The sequence below is a fragment of the Vulpes vulpes genome, chromosome 2 (assembly GCF_048418805.1).
Source record: "Vulpes vulpes isolate BD-2025 chromosome 2, VulVul3, whole genome shotgun sequence".
Lineage (NCBI taxonomy): Eukaryota > Metazoa > Chordata > Mammalia > Carnivora > Canidae > Vulpes > Vulpes vulpes.
This window is the reverse complement of record NC_132781.1, coordinates 56,796,993-56,811,840: the sequence shown is the minus strand read 5'-3', so window position 1 is coordinate 56,811,840 and position 14,848 is coordinate 56,796,993. Positions and strand designations below refer to the sequence as shown.

The 14,848-nt window shown below is 42.7% G+C and overlaps 1 protein-coding gene across 12 annotated transcripts in view; it reads left to right on the top strand.

The window, feature by feature from the left end:
- Nucleotides 1-14,848, top strand: part of MVB12B (multivesicular body subunit 12B) — a 187,366-nt gene that overhangs the window by 12,474 nt on the left and 160,044 nt on the right. For 11 of the 12 annotated variants that reach the window (XM_072748598.1, XM_072748596.1, XM_072748599.1 and 8 more), the window contains one exon: nucleotides 692-814. The exons of the other annotated variant lie outside the window; for it this stretch is intronic. In XM_072748598.1, the coding sequence (XP_072604699.1) occupies nucleotides 692-814 (123 nt within the window). The remainder of the gene's footprint in view (nucleotides 1-691; nucleotides 815-14,848) is intronic. 12 annotated transcript variants of the gene reach the window in all.

The following is a 14,848-nucleotide window of genomic DNA, read 5'->3' as shown; positions in this document are numbered from 1 at the left end:
CTCATCTGCATTTTGTTGGGTGCCTACTGTGTGCCAGGGACTGCTCCAGGCCCTTGCTTTATGTGATTCCCTTAGATCTCATGATGGCTCTCTTGACTGTCAGTATCATGACCTCTTGCTTACTCAAAGTCACCAGCCAGTAAGCCGTAGAGCCTGGACCTGAATGCCATCCCTTTGCCTCCATTTCCAGAACACTTTCCTCCATGTGTTTGCAAAGCTTTGCCTACTGAACAGTCCACACTCTGTTGTGCTATATAGAGGCTGTGGATTTGGAGGTCTACACCTCCACAAAGGAATACTGTAAGGGACAGAAGTGAAAAGTGGTATTAGATTTAGGTGTGTCTGATTTACTCTCAGAGAAGCTACTGGTATCTGTTCAGAAGTCAGGCAGCTTGTTGAGAGAGTTAAGAATGGGTTTGAGTCAAAGTTACCTCTCCGAGCAGGGACAGGCCTGCATTAACTACATGAGCCCAGTGTTCAGAGCCAACCTGAGAAGAGCAGGGGTCAGAGATGACTTGAATTCTTGATCTGAGGAAAGGGTCAGGTAAGGTCAGGGTTCCTTTAGCCAGTTCAGTATATGGAGCTTAGCTTAGGATATTTGTCCCAAGATTCTGGTTCTCTTTGAGACTGTATCATTTACTTTAAATGGTCAGTTTGAATTTTCTGCTTTCTTTTTCCTATTTGGAACTAGGACCAGTCCACCATGCCTGAAGTCAAAGACCTTTCAGAAGCTTTGCCAGAGACGTCGATGGATCCCATCACGGGAGTGGGGGTGGTGGCTTCTCGGAACCGAGCCCCAACAGGCTATGATGTAGTAAGTCAAGATCCTTGATTCAACCAGTATTTATCTCCTGTGTTCAAGACCCCCTGAGCCTTGTACATAAATGTGCTCCTTTCCTCTAGGAACTTAAACAGGGAGGGGAAGCATCACCAGTGGGAGGGGGTGGAGAGTGTCCTGGGTTGGGAGTCAGAGGACCTGAGTCCACTTGGGCTGTTTCCTGGCTTTGGCAGAGTCACTTGGCATCTGTGATGGCCATTTTCACCTTCTGTGAAACTAAAGGGTTGGTTCCCTTGATTTCTTTTTTTTTTTTTTTTTATTTAATTTTTAAAAAAGATTTTATTTATTCATGAGAGACAGAGAGAGTGCAGAGACGTAGGCAGAGGGAGAAGCAGGCTCCCTGTGGTGAGCCTGTGGTGATCCCAGGACCTTGGGATCACTCCCTGAGCCAAAGGCAGACACTCAACTGCTGAGCCACCCAGGCGTTCCTGGCTCCCTTGATTCTAAACTCACTTCTAGTTATGAAATTTCATGAAAAGGATCCAGGAGTCTGAAAGATCCTTGTCATAGGTTGTCCTGGATGTGTAAGTGTCATCAGCATATTGCCATACATTCTTATAGCTCTTTACAGTTTACAGAGCAGTTTCCTACCTGTGAACTCATTTGGCTCTCACAGTTCCCTGGAACTCTAGAAGGGCAAGTGTCTTTATCTCCTCCTGGAACGTGAGAAGGGCAAGTATCTTATCCTCTCAATTTTGCTGATTAAGAGAATCCAAGCTCTGGCAAGTGAAGTGACAGAGTCCCAGTCCTGGGAAGTAGTGACTCAGGAGCAGACCCCCTTCCAAGTCCAGTGCCCTGACTGATCATACCACGACAGGTTAAGTTTAACAGAGAACTTGCTCTGCTTTTCAGCATGTGTCTCTGGTGGTGTTCAGTAGTACTGATGGCTGGCATTGGTTATTTTGTTGTTTCAGTAGATAAATTATGATTTGGATCAGGCTTAAAAAGTGCAGAATAACATTAGGAGGGTTTGATTACCGGTGACTATGGTCTGAGATTCTAAGGTGGTCTTATTTTCACTTTCCTCATTTTGTTTAAGACAGCATTTTATTCCATTTATTGAAAATGTGCACCAAGAATGCATACGAATAAAAGAATACAAGTCTCATTAGGCAGCACTGAAAACCTGCTGCTGTGATTAGATTAACATCTAATGTCCTGGGTGGGGGTGATATGACACCTGGTCCAGAAGAAGCCCTAAGGCATGGTTTCTCAGTCTTGACACTAGTGACATTTTAGACTAGACAATCAGGTAATTCTGTGTTGGGGGGCTATCCATTGCCACATACATAGGGTGCTTAGCAGCATCCCTGGCTTCTACCTACTAGATGCCAGTAGCGCAACTGCAGTTGTAACAACAAAAAATGTGTCCAGGCATTGCCAGATGTCCCTAGGTGGAGGGAACAGAGGGGCAAAAGCAAACCCTTTCGAGAACACTGTAGTATATATTGAGTCAGCCAGCGCTGGGTCCTGTGCAGAGAAGGAGAAGCCTGTTAAAATCCTTCACATCACTTTCCCAACTGTTTGAAAGCTTATAAACATTTTAAAAGTGAAAGGACAAGGGAATCTTTTTTGACAAAGATTTGAGTCTTACCTGCTGTCTGACTTCAAAGTGCTGTTTGAATGTATAACTTGCTGTAAAATAGAATCATTAGATATGGCTTTGTGCCATAAAACTCTTGGGGAAGCTAATAAAAATGTTCCTGATTTGAGAAACCAAAGTGTCTTTTGATGAATTAGATATGAAGCAGCAAGTCATGAATCAGGGCAGGGGCTCAATGCTCGTGATCTCTGGGAGGACTGGCTCTGGGGTTGCTCTCCTGGGAGGGCTCATGTGGGGGGCTCACACCCAGGGCATGGGTCTCCACATCTTCTTTCTGTTCTCTTTTGTTGATCTGTGTCTTTAACATTCTGCTTGTACCTTTGGGGTCATCTTGAAAGCTTGGCTAGTGGGTGGCAGATGGCCTTTGATAGTCTGGTTTTCTGAAAGTCTTGGTAAGTCTGACAGGAGCAGAATCTATCCCTATCATTTTCTCCTAACATCTAGCTCAGGGCAGAAGAGCGCAGCGTCAAATGAGTAAAATTAATAAGCACATTTCATGATTATGCTCTACCACGCATTATAGTGAAAGGTGAGCGGGGCAAGAGGCTCCAAGGGTCAGCCCGGCAATTACCCAGCCTCTGCACGCAGAGATGGAGAGTGTCCGAGCTCCCTCTGAAAGCCCTTTCAGGGGAGAGGGGTGCGAGATGTCTCTTGGTACTGACCACTGGATTGTTCTCAGATAGGATCTGGTTCCCTAGAGGTCTGACCCTGAGTTCCAGGGTAGGCTGGGAGGCCAGGGCGAAGAGAGGCACTTCTCATTCCTTTTATCTGGGGTTTCATGGAACGTCAACCTCCAAACCGAAATGTAAGGCGTTTTATAGTGGCGGGCTTCTGAGATGCTTAGACTGAACCGCAGTGGCAAGGAACCTGCTGTGGATTGTGGCAAGGCCCCCTCTGCCTGTCACATCTGCTGCAGGATTAATCCCTCCTGTGTACAGAGTATGTTCAGCACTGTGACCATACAGCCCCAAGAGTTTAGCATGGATGGACTGCTAACCCGGGGTAGCATGACCACAGGCCTTGTTGCTTGCTTGAAGTCAAAGATGCCACATGTGTGTTTATAAAAATTTAATTTTATAGCTTCTCTTCTCTCCAGTTCAGGGGAAGCTTCTTAGGTTGAGGGACTGGGGATTATTTGCTAAACTTCTCAATTTATTGTCTCATTGTCTGCAATCCTCTGTGAAATAGCCTGCCCTTTCTGTTCCACTGCCATACTCTCAGATCTTAGAGTGACTGGCGATGATCCTTCCTTTTGTCAGAGGGCGAGCAGTCGCCTGTGTCCTTGTGACGTCACAGCACCTGCATGCTGACTCTATTGTAGACGCCTGGCATTTGCTGAAGGTAGTACATGCTGTTTTATCATATGTGGATGGTCAGTTTTCAGTGAATCATAATGCCATAGAAGCACTTTATGCTAAAACTCTTCTGTGCAGAATTAATCTTTGATTTCCAAGTCACTCTGAGATACAGCAACATCTGAGGGCATCAGGCTGGCCATAGCTGACGACCACCGTGGGTGTATCTCTATGTATTTGGTGAAATACGTTCTAATACATTCTAACTTTTACATTCTTTTGCCTTTCTAACCAAGTGTTTGCAACTCAGACTAAAGCCTTGATGCTGTATTTATAACATGACTCTCCCCCCAAACGGAAGTAGATCCCTTTGATGTAATGCTTTTTGGTAATATATTTTCATATGATAATATGCTGTTTGGGCAAAAACTAACAAAAAGTCAACAATACAGAGAAAGAAGAATCAAATGCTCTATAGAGTTTTAACTTAAATTGTTTATTTATCCAGCCCCTTTTGTGAGTAAATAGTATGTGCCAACTAGATACTGGGGATTAAGTGGTGAGTGGAAACATCCAGGGTCCTTCCTTCACAAAGCTTACAGTCCAGAGGGAGAGGATGATAATTATATGATCACACAAAGAAATGTAAAATAAAATTGTGGTTAAGTGCTTGGACAGGAAATCCTAACACCCTGTTTATCTGTCAGATCCAGCTTTCCAGACCTGTCCACCTTTCTTGCTAAATTCCAGGTTATGACAACATAAACTCACTCCAACTTACCTCTAGAAATCCCTCCCTCCCTTCTCTACTCTCAGACCTGCCAAGTGTCTATCCTGCATTTTCTGCACCTCTCCCAATGCACCACGTCAAGTGTGCTCTGGCTTTCTTCCCTGCTACTGGCTTTCTTCGGCTCTGGCTTTCTCCCCTGCTACTGTCCTGGGCCATTTTTGTTGGTGACATCTATGAGGTTGCCCTAGGCTGGGTGCAGCTCCCTGCTAACCTGGCAGTGGTTGCTCCCACCTTTCTGGCTTGAGTGGGGATTGACATTCCCTGCTACTCCCTTCTTCTGGGACCTGCCATGGTTTCCCATAGAATACCTGAGACAGGAATCACTTTTAATGAGATTATTTGGGAATCCTGAGGATGAGGGGAATGAGAGAATAAAACTCAGAGAATATGACAGTATGCTATTGAGGCCCCATGTCCTTTGACCTCCTACTTGCCCAGACTCTGCCTTCATTCTGCCTATCCCAGAACAGTGTTTAGAGTTGAATCCTGGCCTCAGAGAGAGCAGAAGACTTTTTTTTTCCCTCTCTTCAGTCTAAGACCTCTTCCATTCTCTTCCAGAAAAACCTCACCCTCTACACAGGAGTCTTTATGGTGCAGTCACCCCAGAGTGACAAATTATCCCTTAGCTCAGTGACTATTTTCAGATGTCCAGGTGGGGGAATTTTCAAGCATTTTTAGACCTCACTATTCTGGAAGACCCCATACCCCAAATTCGTGCTGCAGTGGGTCTGGGGCAGGGCCTGAGGAGTTCATTCTAACCAGTCCCAGGTGATGTTGATGCTACTGGTCCAGGGGCCACACTTTGAGAACCACTGGTCTAATCAAGTCACTCTTAAATAATCTCTACATGTGGCCGCAGGTCTACCTCAGGGAGGACTGTGCTAGCTTTTTCTGCTATTTTCAGCCTCTCCTGATTTAGACTTCAAAAAGTCTCTGAGGATGTGTATATCTATCAGTTTTTAAAAATATATATATTTTATTTTATTTTATTTTATTTTTTTAATTTTTATTTATTTATTTATGATAGTCACACAGAGAGAGAGAGAGAGGCAGAGACACAGGCAGAGGGAGAAGCAGGCTCCATGCACCGGGAGCCTGACGTGGGATTCGATCCTGGGTCTCCAGGATCGCGCCCTGGGCCAAAGGAAGGCGCCAAACCGCTGCGCCACCCAGGGATCCCAAAAATATATATTATTTTAAAAATATAAATGGAATGGTACTATTCACACTTTCCTAACTTTTAAAATATAACACATTGAGGACATAGATAGCTCTATTATTAATTCATTCATCTCTTTCATTGAGTACACGTGATTTCAATGTATTTTCCGGTCTCACTTCCTTCTACTCACTTCTTCCCTGGCCTTGCTGAACTTCTCACTTTCTCATACCCAGAATAAGCAGAAACTTTGTACCATTGTCCTTCTGAGTCTGCTTTTTTCCAGAATGCCAGAATTCCTGTACCTCGCACCCAACCCCACTCTTTGGGTAAAATTTTACCTCTCCTTTAAAACCCCATTGGAGTAGCTCCTTGGTGACACTTTTTCCTGACATTACTCATTCTTTGACTTATTCATGCCTTGGTTTCACAAATATTTGTCAACCAGCTGCTTATTGTGTGAGGCCTTGGGAATCCGAGGTCTGGGAAGGTTGGGTTCCATCAGGTGGAAGGTTGGAGGTAAGGTTGGAGTTGAGGTCAGAGGTGAGGCTGGGAGAGTGGATGAGGCTGGATCACAGCACAAAGGAGTTTCTGTTATTCTGAGGATGGTGGGGGTGGTCAGAGGACTTTAGGAAGAAGAGATTCTTAGGTCTGTATTTTTAGAAGTTCACGTGGTATATGCAGTGAGGAGAAAAATTGGAAGATGCAAATACTGGAGTTGGGGAGTGGGTTTGGAGGCCCCCTGTGCAACCACCGGGTGTGAGAGTAGTGGCCTGACCAGTAACTGTGGAAACAGGAAGTACATGGATCTGAGGGACATGGGCATCCAAGTACATACTCTTCCACAGGAAAACACAGATTGAGTGTTGGGAGGTGGGCACAGAGGTGAGGAAAGGAAGGGCCCCAATGACACAAGTGTCTTATTGGACAGCTGGTGGATGCCCATGCTCTCTAGCTGAAAGGAATGCAGACAGCCGGGTGGGTTGTGGGTGGAGAAGGGCGATTGGCTCGGTTTGGGGCACCCTGAAGTGCTTGTGTGATGTACAGGTGGAGATGTTGGGTGACCTAGAGCTGAGGGTCCTGAGAGAAGTCTGGGTGTCATCAGCACCCGGCAGAGCCCCTGGTATAACTGAGGCATTCCTGGGAGGTGGTCCTGTCACAGCAGAGTCCCTGTCGGAGGCCCCTGGAGTGTCATGAGTACTGGGTGTAGAGGGAACCTAAAGCGGGGACCAGGGCTGAGCATCCAGAGAAGTGGGTGAAAATTAGTAAGAAACTGAAGGAAAATGAGTCTTTCTAGAAGGGGTGGTTGTTAACTTTCACGGTTGCCAAAAGGTTAAGTAAAATGAAACTGGAAGGTTTCTGTTGAGTTAATGCCAAGGAGGTGGTCATGGACTTGGTAGTGGGCTCAGAAGCAAGACAGGTGTGGCATTGGAGAGCCTAACCTGAAGTGGGAGGGGACCTTGCATGAGGGGAGGGAGAGGAGGTGGCAGCCAGAGGGTGACATGGGGTCAGAAGTCTTTTTTCCTTTGTTTCAACATAGGAGAGTGTTGAACACACTTAGCTGCCGATGGGAAGGAACCAGAGTAATGGAGGTTTGAGGATATGTGAGAGGAGGGGCCATCTGAGGAAGCAAGGTCCACAAGGGGCAGAGGACTTGGCATCCAGGACCCACCAGAGAAGAGCCTGGAAGGGGTGCTTGCGTGGCTCCTGCTCCCTCCTGGCCCCACGTGCTGGGAAGCCGGCAGCCTGGGTCACGGGGCTATGACCAGGGAGTGGGCCCTGTGGGCAGACACTGGCCAGTCATGCCTTAAGTCTGCACTTCCCGTCTCCTTTCTCTTAACACTGCTGCTTATTTCTGAAACTAATTAGACAATAAAACCTTTCTTAAAAACTATGGGACCTGAATAATTTACGTATGCTCTAAATGTGTTTGGGATTTTCTAAATAATTGGACATTTCAAATGCTTGAACTATCAAACATGAGGGGCACTGGGGGGACTACAAGAGACCAGCTCCCCTCTGGGCTAGTGGGCTGCATCTTGGGTACACAGAGGGGAAAGTTAAAAGTCCCAAGCCTGCAGATGAGGTCCTATGTAGCAAAACGGTGGAAAAAGAATAATCTGCTAAATGCTGGAGCAGGTTTCATCAAGCTGGTGTCTTTAGACAGCGCTAGAAATTATTAAAAAGTCACAGAAGTATGTGAAGATGGTAACAATATCTTATTAAAAACATTTGGTGGAGGACGTGGAAGACTTCACCATGTGTCCGATCTGGTCCCAGCTGTCAGGTGGCCCTCTGGAAAGCTGAAGTGCTCCTCATGGCCAGAGGACAGCGAGAGCCCCTCCCCAGGCTCTGCCTCCAAGGAGCAAAAGCAGAAGCCAGGGGCCGTGGCTTCTTCCTGCTGCCTCCAGTCCCCTCCCCACAGCTTCGCTGTCCAGAGCGGAAACCACCTCAGGCAGAGACCCACCCCCAAGTTTGTTTATTTTCATACCCAGAGCTTGTTTTGGAAAAAAAAGCACCAGGTGTTCCTCCTTTTTGTTTTGTTAGAAAATACATTAAACTGAAAATTACTGAAAACAGGGACGGTGGTTTTGTGACCAGCCCTCAGGCCTGTGTTTCCTGTGGCCTGGATTAGCAAGCTTGGGGTGGCACTGGCCTCTCCCCACAGGTCTGCCTGTGCCCGCAGAGCCTAGGCCTCAGACATCCAGGAGGTGTATGAGAGGCATGTGTGGCCTGCTGTGAGGACAAGTGTACCAGAAAGAGTGGCTTCAATTGACCCTTCTAGGCTTCTGTCCTGCCAACTCTGCATTTAGCTTTTGACCCAAAGACTTTCTTGTCAGGAATGACTTGCTCCATGGTTGGTTCATCTGGAAAGTGGAGAGGACTTGAGACACAATGCAGTGCTCTGGGGTTCTGGTGCTTCCTCCTGTTTGCTAAACTTCCTGTCTACCCTTAGAAAGGCTTCTGACAAAGCAGCCCCAATGAGTTGGATTCAAGGGACTTGCTTTAATTTTGCTTTTTTCAGTTCAACTTTTTATCTGGAGATCACTGTAGATTCATATGCAGTTACAAGGAGTAATATGGAAAGATCTTGTTTTGACTCATGTTCTCTCAGTGTTAATTTCTTGCAGATTCTAATACATCACAATCAGGATATTAACACTGATACAGTCAAGATACAGAACATTTCTGTTTTAAACTGTCCCTGGGATTTTATTTTTATTCAGATATGATGAGGCCAACAGATCAGGAGACAAGTGCCATTGAAAAGGTAGTTTGTTACACTCCCAGCTCCCAGGAGGAGGGACATGCTGCCATGCCATGCAGGGCCGCACACAGAAATATCAGCATTGGGCAGGAGGCAGAGGGAATGAGGGGGAAGCCTGGCAGGGAACCTTTATTGTGGTTTCTGTGGGAAAGGCAAGACAGGTCAGGTGAGCAGACTTAGGACAGTCTAGTTGAAATAATTTCAGCAGGCACTGGGCTCTAAGGGGTAGTCTAGTGGTCAGATACCTGGCCCTCAGGTGATTTAGGGTAGGGAGGACAGAAGGAGCCTGCTAAAAAGGAGGTGGGTGGGGATATGGACTCAGGATTGGTTGTTTTGCATATAAACACTGCTTGTAGACAAGCTGTTTACTATCTCTAGGAGTTAACTAACCTCTTTAACCACGGACAAGCACTAATTTGTTCTTTAGTTCTATAATTTTGTCATTTCAGGAATGTTATATAAATGGAATCATACAGCATGTAACCTTTTGGGATTGGGCTTTTTTGCTGTTCTGTTTTTCAAAAACTCAGCGTAGGGCAGCCCCGGTGGCGCAGTGGTTTGGCGCTGCCTGCAGCCTGGGGTGTGATCCTGGAGACCCGGGATCGAGTCCCAATTCAGGCTCCCTGCATGGAGCCTGCTTCTCCCTCTGCCTGTGTCTCTGCCTCTCTCTCTCTCTGTGTCTATGAATAAATAAATAAAATCTTAAAAAAAAATAAAACAAAAACAAAAAACTCAGCGTAATTCTCTGGAGTTTTATCTATTGTGTATTTTATTGCCAAATAGTATTAACTGGTATGGCTGCACCACAGTGTGCTTAACTGTTTACCTATTGAAAGACATCCTGGTTGTTTTCAATTTGGAGCTATTTTGAATAAAGCTGCTGTAAATACTTGTGTACACGTCTACGTGTGAACGTGTTTTCATGCCTCTGGGATAATTGTCCAGGAGTGTGGCTGTTGGTCACATAGTAGCTACATGTTTAGTTTTTTAAGAAAATGCCAAATTCTTTTCCTGCGTGGCTGTAACATTTTACATTTCTACTGGTAATATAGATAGGATCCAATTTCTCTACATTCTTTCCAGTATTTATTATTGTCACTGTTTTGTTGTTGTTGTTGTTGTTGTTTTAGCCATTCTGCTAGGTGTGTGGTGACAAGTTGTTTGGTTTTAATTTGTATTACTCTAGCAGCTAATGACGTCGTCAGATACACGTTTCCTGCTTGTATTTGCTATCTCTGTGTCTCCACTGAAATACCACCTTACCTCTTATTTGTTTTCTAATTGGGTTGTTTGGGTTTTTTGTTTTTTTTTACTGTTTAAAGTGTCCTTGTATACTGAAGGTGGGAGTCTTTTGTTGATTATGTGGTTTGAAAATATTTTCTTCTGGTCTATATTTGTCTTTTTATTGTATCAGGGTCTTATATGAGCAAAAGTTTTAAATTTTGACAAAGTCCAACTTCTCAATTTTTCCATTTTTTGGCATCATGTCTAGGAACTCTTAGCTTAGCCCTAGATCCTGAAGATTTTCTCCTTTTTTTTTTTCCCTACAAGATTTATAATTTTGCATTTAACATTTAAGTCTGTGGTACATTTTGACTTTTGTACAGGGTGTGGACTTAGTTCTCTCTTTTTTATACTACAGATGAACAACTATTCCAGTACCATTTGTTGGAAAGGTAACCTTTTCTTTTGAATTGCTTTTAAGCCTTTAGAAAAAAATCAATTGGGCATATTGGTGTGGCTCTCTCTTAGGTTCCATTTTGTGTGTCTAGCCTTCTGCCAATACCACACAGTATTGATTACTGCAGCTCTGTAATAAGTCTTGAAATTGAGTAGAAAGATTCCACCCACTTTTTTCTTCTTTTTAAAAACTGTTTCAGCTATTCAAGTCCTTTGTCTTTCCATATAAATTTTAGAATAATATTGTCCATAGCTATAAAAAATAGCATGCTGGAATTTAGATAGGAACTAACCTTTAAAAGGGATTCTGACCCAAGTCCAGTGTGGGGGGTGATTCCTCACACTGGCAACAAGCAATTCTTAGACACCAGCTCTAGAAGTACTATAGTTAAACAATTCTGTCACTGTCTACCTGGAAATAGCATCAGATCCCACAGGTTAAAGTCTCAGTCCCACAAGACTATCCTCTCCCCACCTCAGATGACAATCACAAGGCTGGGTTGTTGCCTGTGCTTCTGACCTACCAGTTATAGATCAGAGGTTCCAACCACCTCTTCCTTGGGTTCAATCAATTTGCTAGAGTGGGTCACAGAGCTCACAGAAACATTTTACATACTAAATCACTGGTTTATTATAAAAGGATATAACCCAGGAGTAGCCAGATGGAAGAGATGTATAGGCCAAGGTGTGGGGAAAGGTCGTCGGGCTTTTACCATTCTCCCCACATCTCCATGTACTTGTCAACTTAGAAGCTCTCCAAACCCCATCCTTTTGGGATTTTGTGGAGGCACAATTGATTAAATCATAGGCAGTTGCTGATTGATTCAACCTCCACCACCTCTTCCTTTCCCAGAATACAAGGAGTGGAACTAAAAGTTCCAGTGCTTTATTCATGGTTGGTTCCCCTAGAGGCCCCCATCCTTAGGTGCTTTTCAGAAGTCACCTCATTAACATAAACCCAGTTGTGATGGAAAGGAGCTTGTTATGGACAATAAGACACCTCTTTGACCTTTATGGCTCTGAAACAGTTTCAGGAACTGAGGGCAAGAGACCAAATATTATAACAAAGGATGTTTCCATTACTCTTATTGCTCAGGAAATTCCAAGGGCCTTGGGTGGGAGCTGTGAGCCAGGAACCATGGGTGAAAAACAAATATATATTTCTTATTATAAATCACAGTGTCACAATATTAAATCTGTATATCAACTTGAGAAGAATTTACATCTTTACTGTGTTGAGTTTCCCAATTCATGAGCATAATATTCTCTCCATTTATTTAGTATTTTGATTATTTTCACCAGCATTCTGTATGTTTTACAGACAAGCTCCATACATGTTTTGGTATAATTAAACCTAACTGCTTCATTTTTTGAGTAATTGTAAATGAAATTGTAATTATAATTTTGATGTCTGTGTGTTCATTGCTATTATATAGAAATACAATAGATTTTTGTGTGTTTATTGTTGCTGAACTCACTTTTGTATGTTTATCTTTGCTGAACTTTGAGACCTTGCTGAACTCACTTAGTGTATGTTCCTTGGGATGTTCTGTGTAGACTATCACATCATCCTTTCTTCCTTTCTGACCTGTGTATGCCTTTTATTTCCTTTTCTTGCCTTATTTCAATGGCTAGAACTTCTAGTGATGTGTCGTATAAAAGTGGTAAGAGTGGAGATCCTTGCCTTATTCCTGATCATAGGGAGAAAGCATTCAGTCTTTCACCATTAAGTATAATATTAGCTGTAGGTTTCTTTGTAGATGATCTCTATCAAGTTGAAGAAGTTCCTTTCTATTCCTGTTTTTCTGAGAACTTTTGTAGTGAATGGGTGTCGAATACTGTCAGATGTCTTCTCTGCATTGATTGATGTGATCATGTGGTTCTTTCTTTAGCTTATTAATGTGTGTACTACATTGATTGATTTTTTTTTTTTTTTTTTTTAGTAATGAACCAGCCTTGCAAAGTTAAATAGATTCTACTTGGTTGTAACGTATAATTCTTTTTATTTATTGACAAATTCTCTTTGTTAATATTTTGTTAAAATTTTATATTTGTATCTGTGAGAGATATTGATCTGTGGTTTTTTTTTTTTGTTTTTTGTTTTTTTTAATTTATTTACGATAGGCACACAGTGAGAGAGAGAGAGGCAGAGACATAGGCAGAGGGAGAAGCAGGCTCCATGCACCGGGAGCCTGACGTGGGATTCGATCCTGGGTCTCCAGGATCGCGCCCCGGGCCAAAGGCAGGCGCTAAACCGCTGCGCCACCCAGGGATCCCTGTGGTTTTCTTTTTGATACCATTTTTATCTGGTTTGTTAATACTAGATTCATAAAATTAATTGGAAAGTGTTTGCTCCTCTTCTGTTTTCTGGAAGGAATTGTGTAGAATTGTTATTAATAAAATATTAGGTAGGATTTTAATGTTAGATAGAATTCTTTAGTCTCTAATGAGATAGACTGGACCTGGACATTTACTTTTTTGGGAGTTTTAAAATGATGAATTCAATATCCTTACTAGCTATAGGGCTGTTCAAATAATTCATTTCAAATTGGGTAAGTTGTAGTAGTTTGCATTTTTGAGGAATTGACCCATTTCACCTAAGTTGTCAAATTAGTGGAATTATTCATAGCACTCCATTACCCTTTTGATGTCTGTAGAGTCTGTAATAGTATTCTCCACTTCTGATATTTTGTGTCCTCTTTTTGCCTTTGTTAGTTTTCCTCGAGGTTTACCAATTTTATGAATCTTTTAAAAACCCAGCTCTTTGTTTCATTGACTTTTTTCTATTTTTCTCTTTTAAATTTCATTGATTTTTGTTTTTATTGTCATTATTTCCTTTGTTTACTTTGGGGTTATTTTGCTCTTTTTCTAGATTCCAGAGGAAGGAACTTAGATTGTTGATTTGAGACTTTTCTTCATTTCTGATGTATGCATTTAGTGCTATGAATTTCCCCCTTGATGTTTTAGCTATGTCCCACAAATTTTCGTATTTTTGAAACTTTTCATTCTGTTCATTGTATTTTTTAATTTCCCTTTAAACTTATTTTACCCATGGATTATTTAGAATTGTGTTGTTTAGTTTACAAGCATTTAGTGATTTTCCTGTAATTGATTTCTATTTTGATTTGATTGTGTTGGAGAACACAATCTATATGATTTCAATTATTTTAGATTTGTTGAGATTTGTTTTTATAGCCCATGAAATGGTCTATTTGGGCATATATTCCATGGTCACTCAAAAAGACTCTGTACTTTGCTGTTACTGAGAGAAATTTCCTTTAAATATTATTTATCCTCATGGCTGAGAGTGTTGTTGTATTCTACTGTGTGCTTGCTGATTTTCTGGTATTCTATCAATTTTTGAGATGGGGATGAAAGTCCTGGCTCCCTACTTGGCCTTTCCTGACATCATCTTGGCAGAGTTATTAGGATGCCCCATTATAACCTGGTGAGGGTGGAAGCCTAGGCTCCCTACTTTGGCTTTGCTGGTCGGAGGGGAGGGGGCAGAGTATTTTATATGGTGTTTGTCTAGAATCACTCAATTAATGTCTAAAAGTCTCTATCTTGCTAGGATGCCCTTTTGGCTGGAGAAAGCAGCCTTTTGTTGGGGCTTTCTTTGGTTTATGTCTGTTGCTGTTTCTGCGTAGCTGGCTTCTTTAGCTCCAAGACTGGCATGTAGGGCAAAAAGAAATCCACAGAATTTACCACCACCATGGTATTCTTTGGGTCTTAAGGTCCATAGCTGTCTGCCTTCTTCTGTCATCTTTCAGGGATCACTTATTTTTGTTACATATAATGTCCAGGGTTTTTAGTTGTACTTAGCAGGAGGGATAGGGAAAAGTATATCCACCCTATATTCCTGGCTTGCTTTACTTTTATGTTAATTCAGGGTTAGCCACAAAATCTGTTTGTTTCTTTGCCTTTAGAAAGATTTTTCTAAAACGTTTATGTCTCAGCCTTATTATATTTATAGGCAAGAAATATGTTACTACATGCTTGTAAAATACTTGCCAGTTACTCCTTAATGTTTTCAAGACTCAAAATGCTTCAGGGCCACCTTTCTCAATTTTTGTGGTCCACACTTACAGTATTTAGAGACTGTTTGCATGAAGGATGGTATGTATTTGGAAGAGAAGATGTAGCTGGAGTTGAGAATTGTGGGTGGTGAGCTATATTATTGAAAGTTTGAGGATCACTGGAACAGAAGAAAGTCCA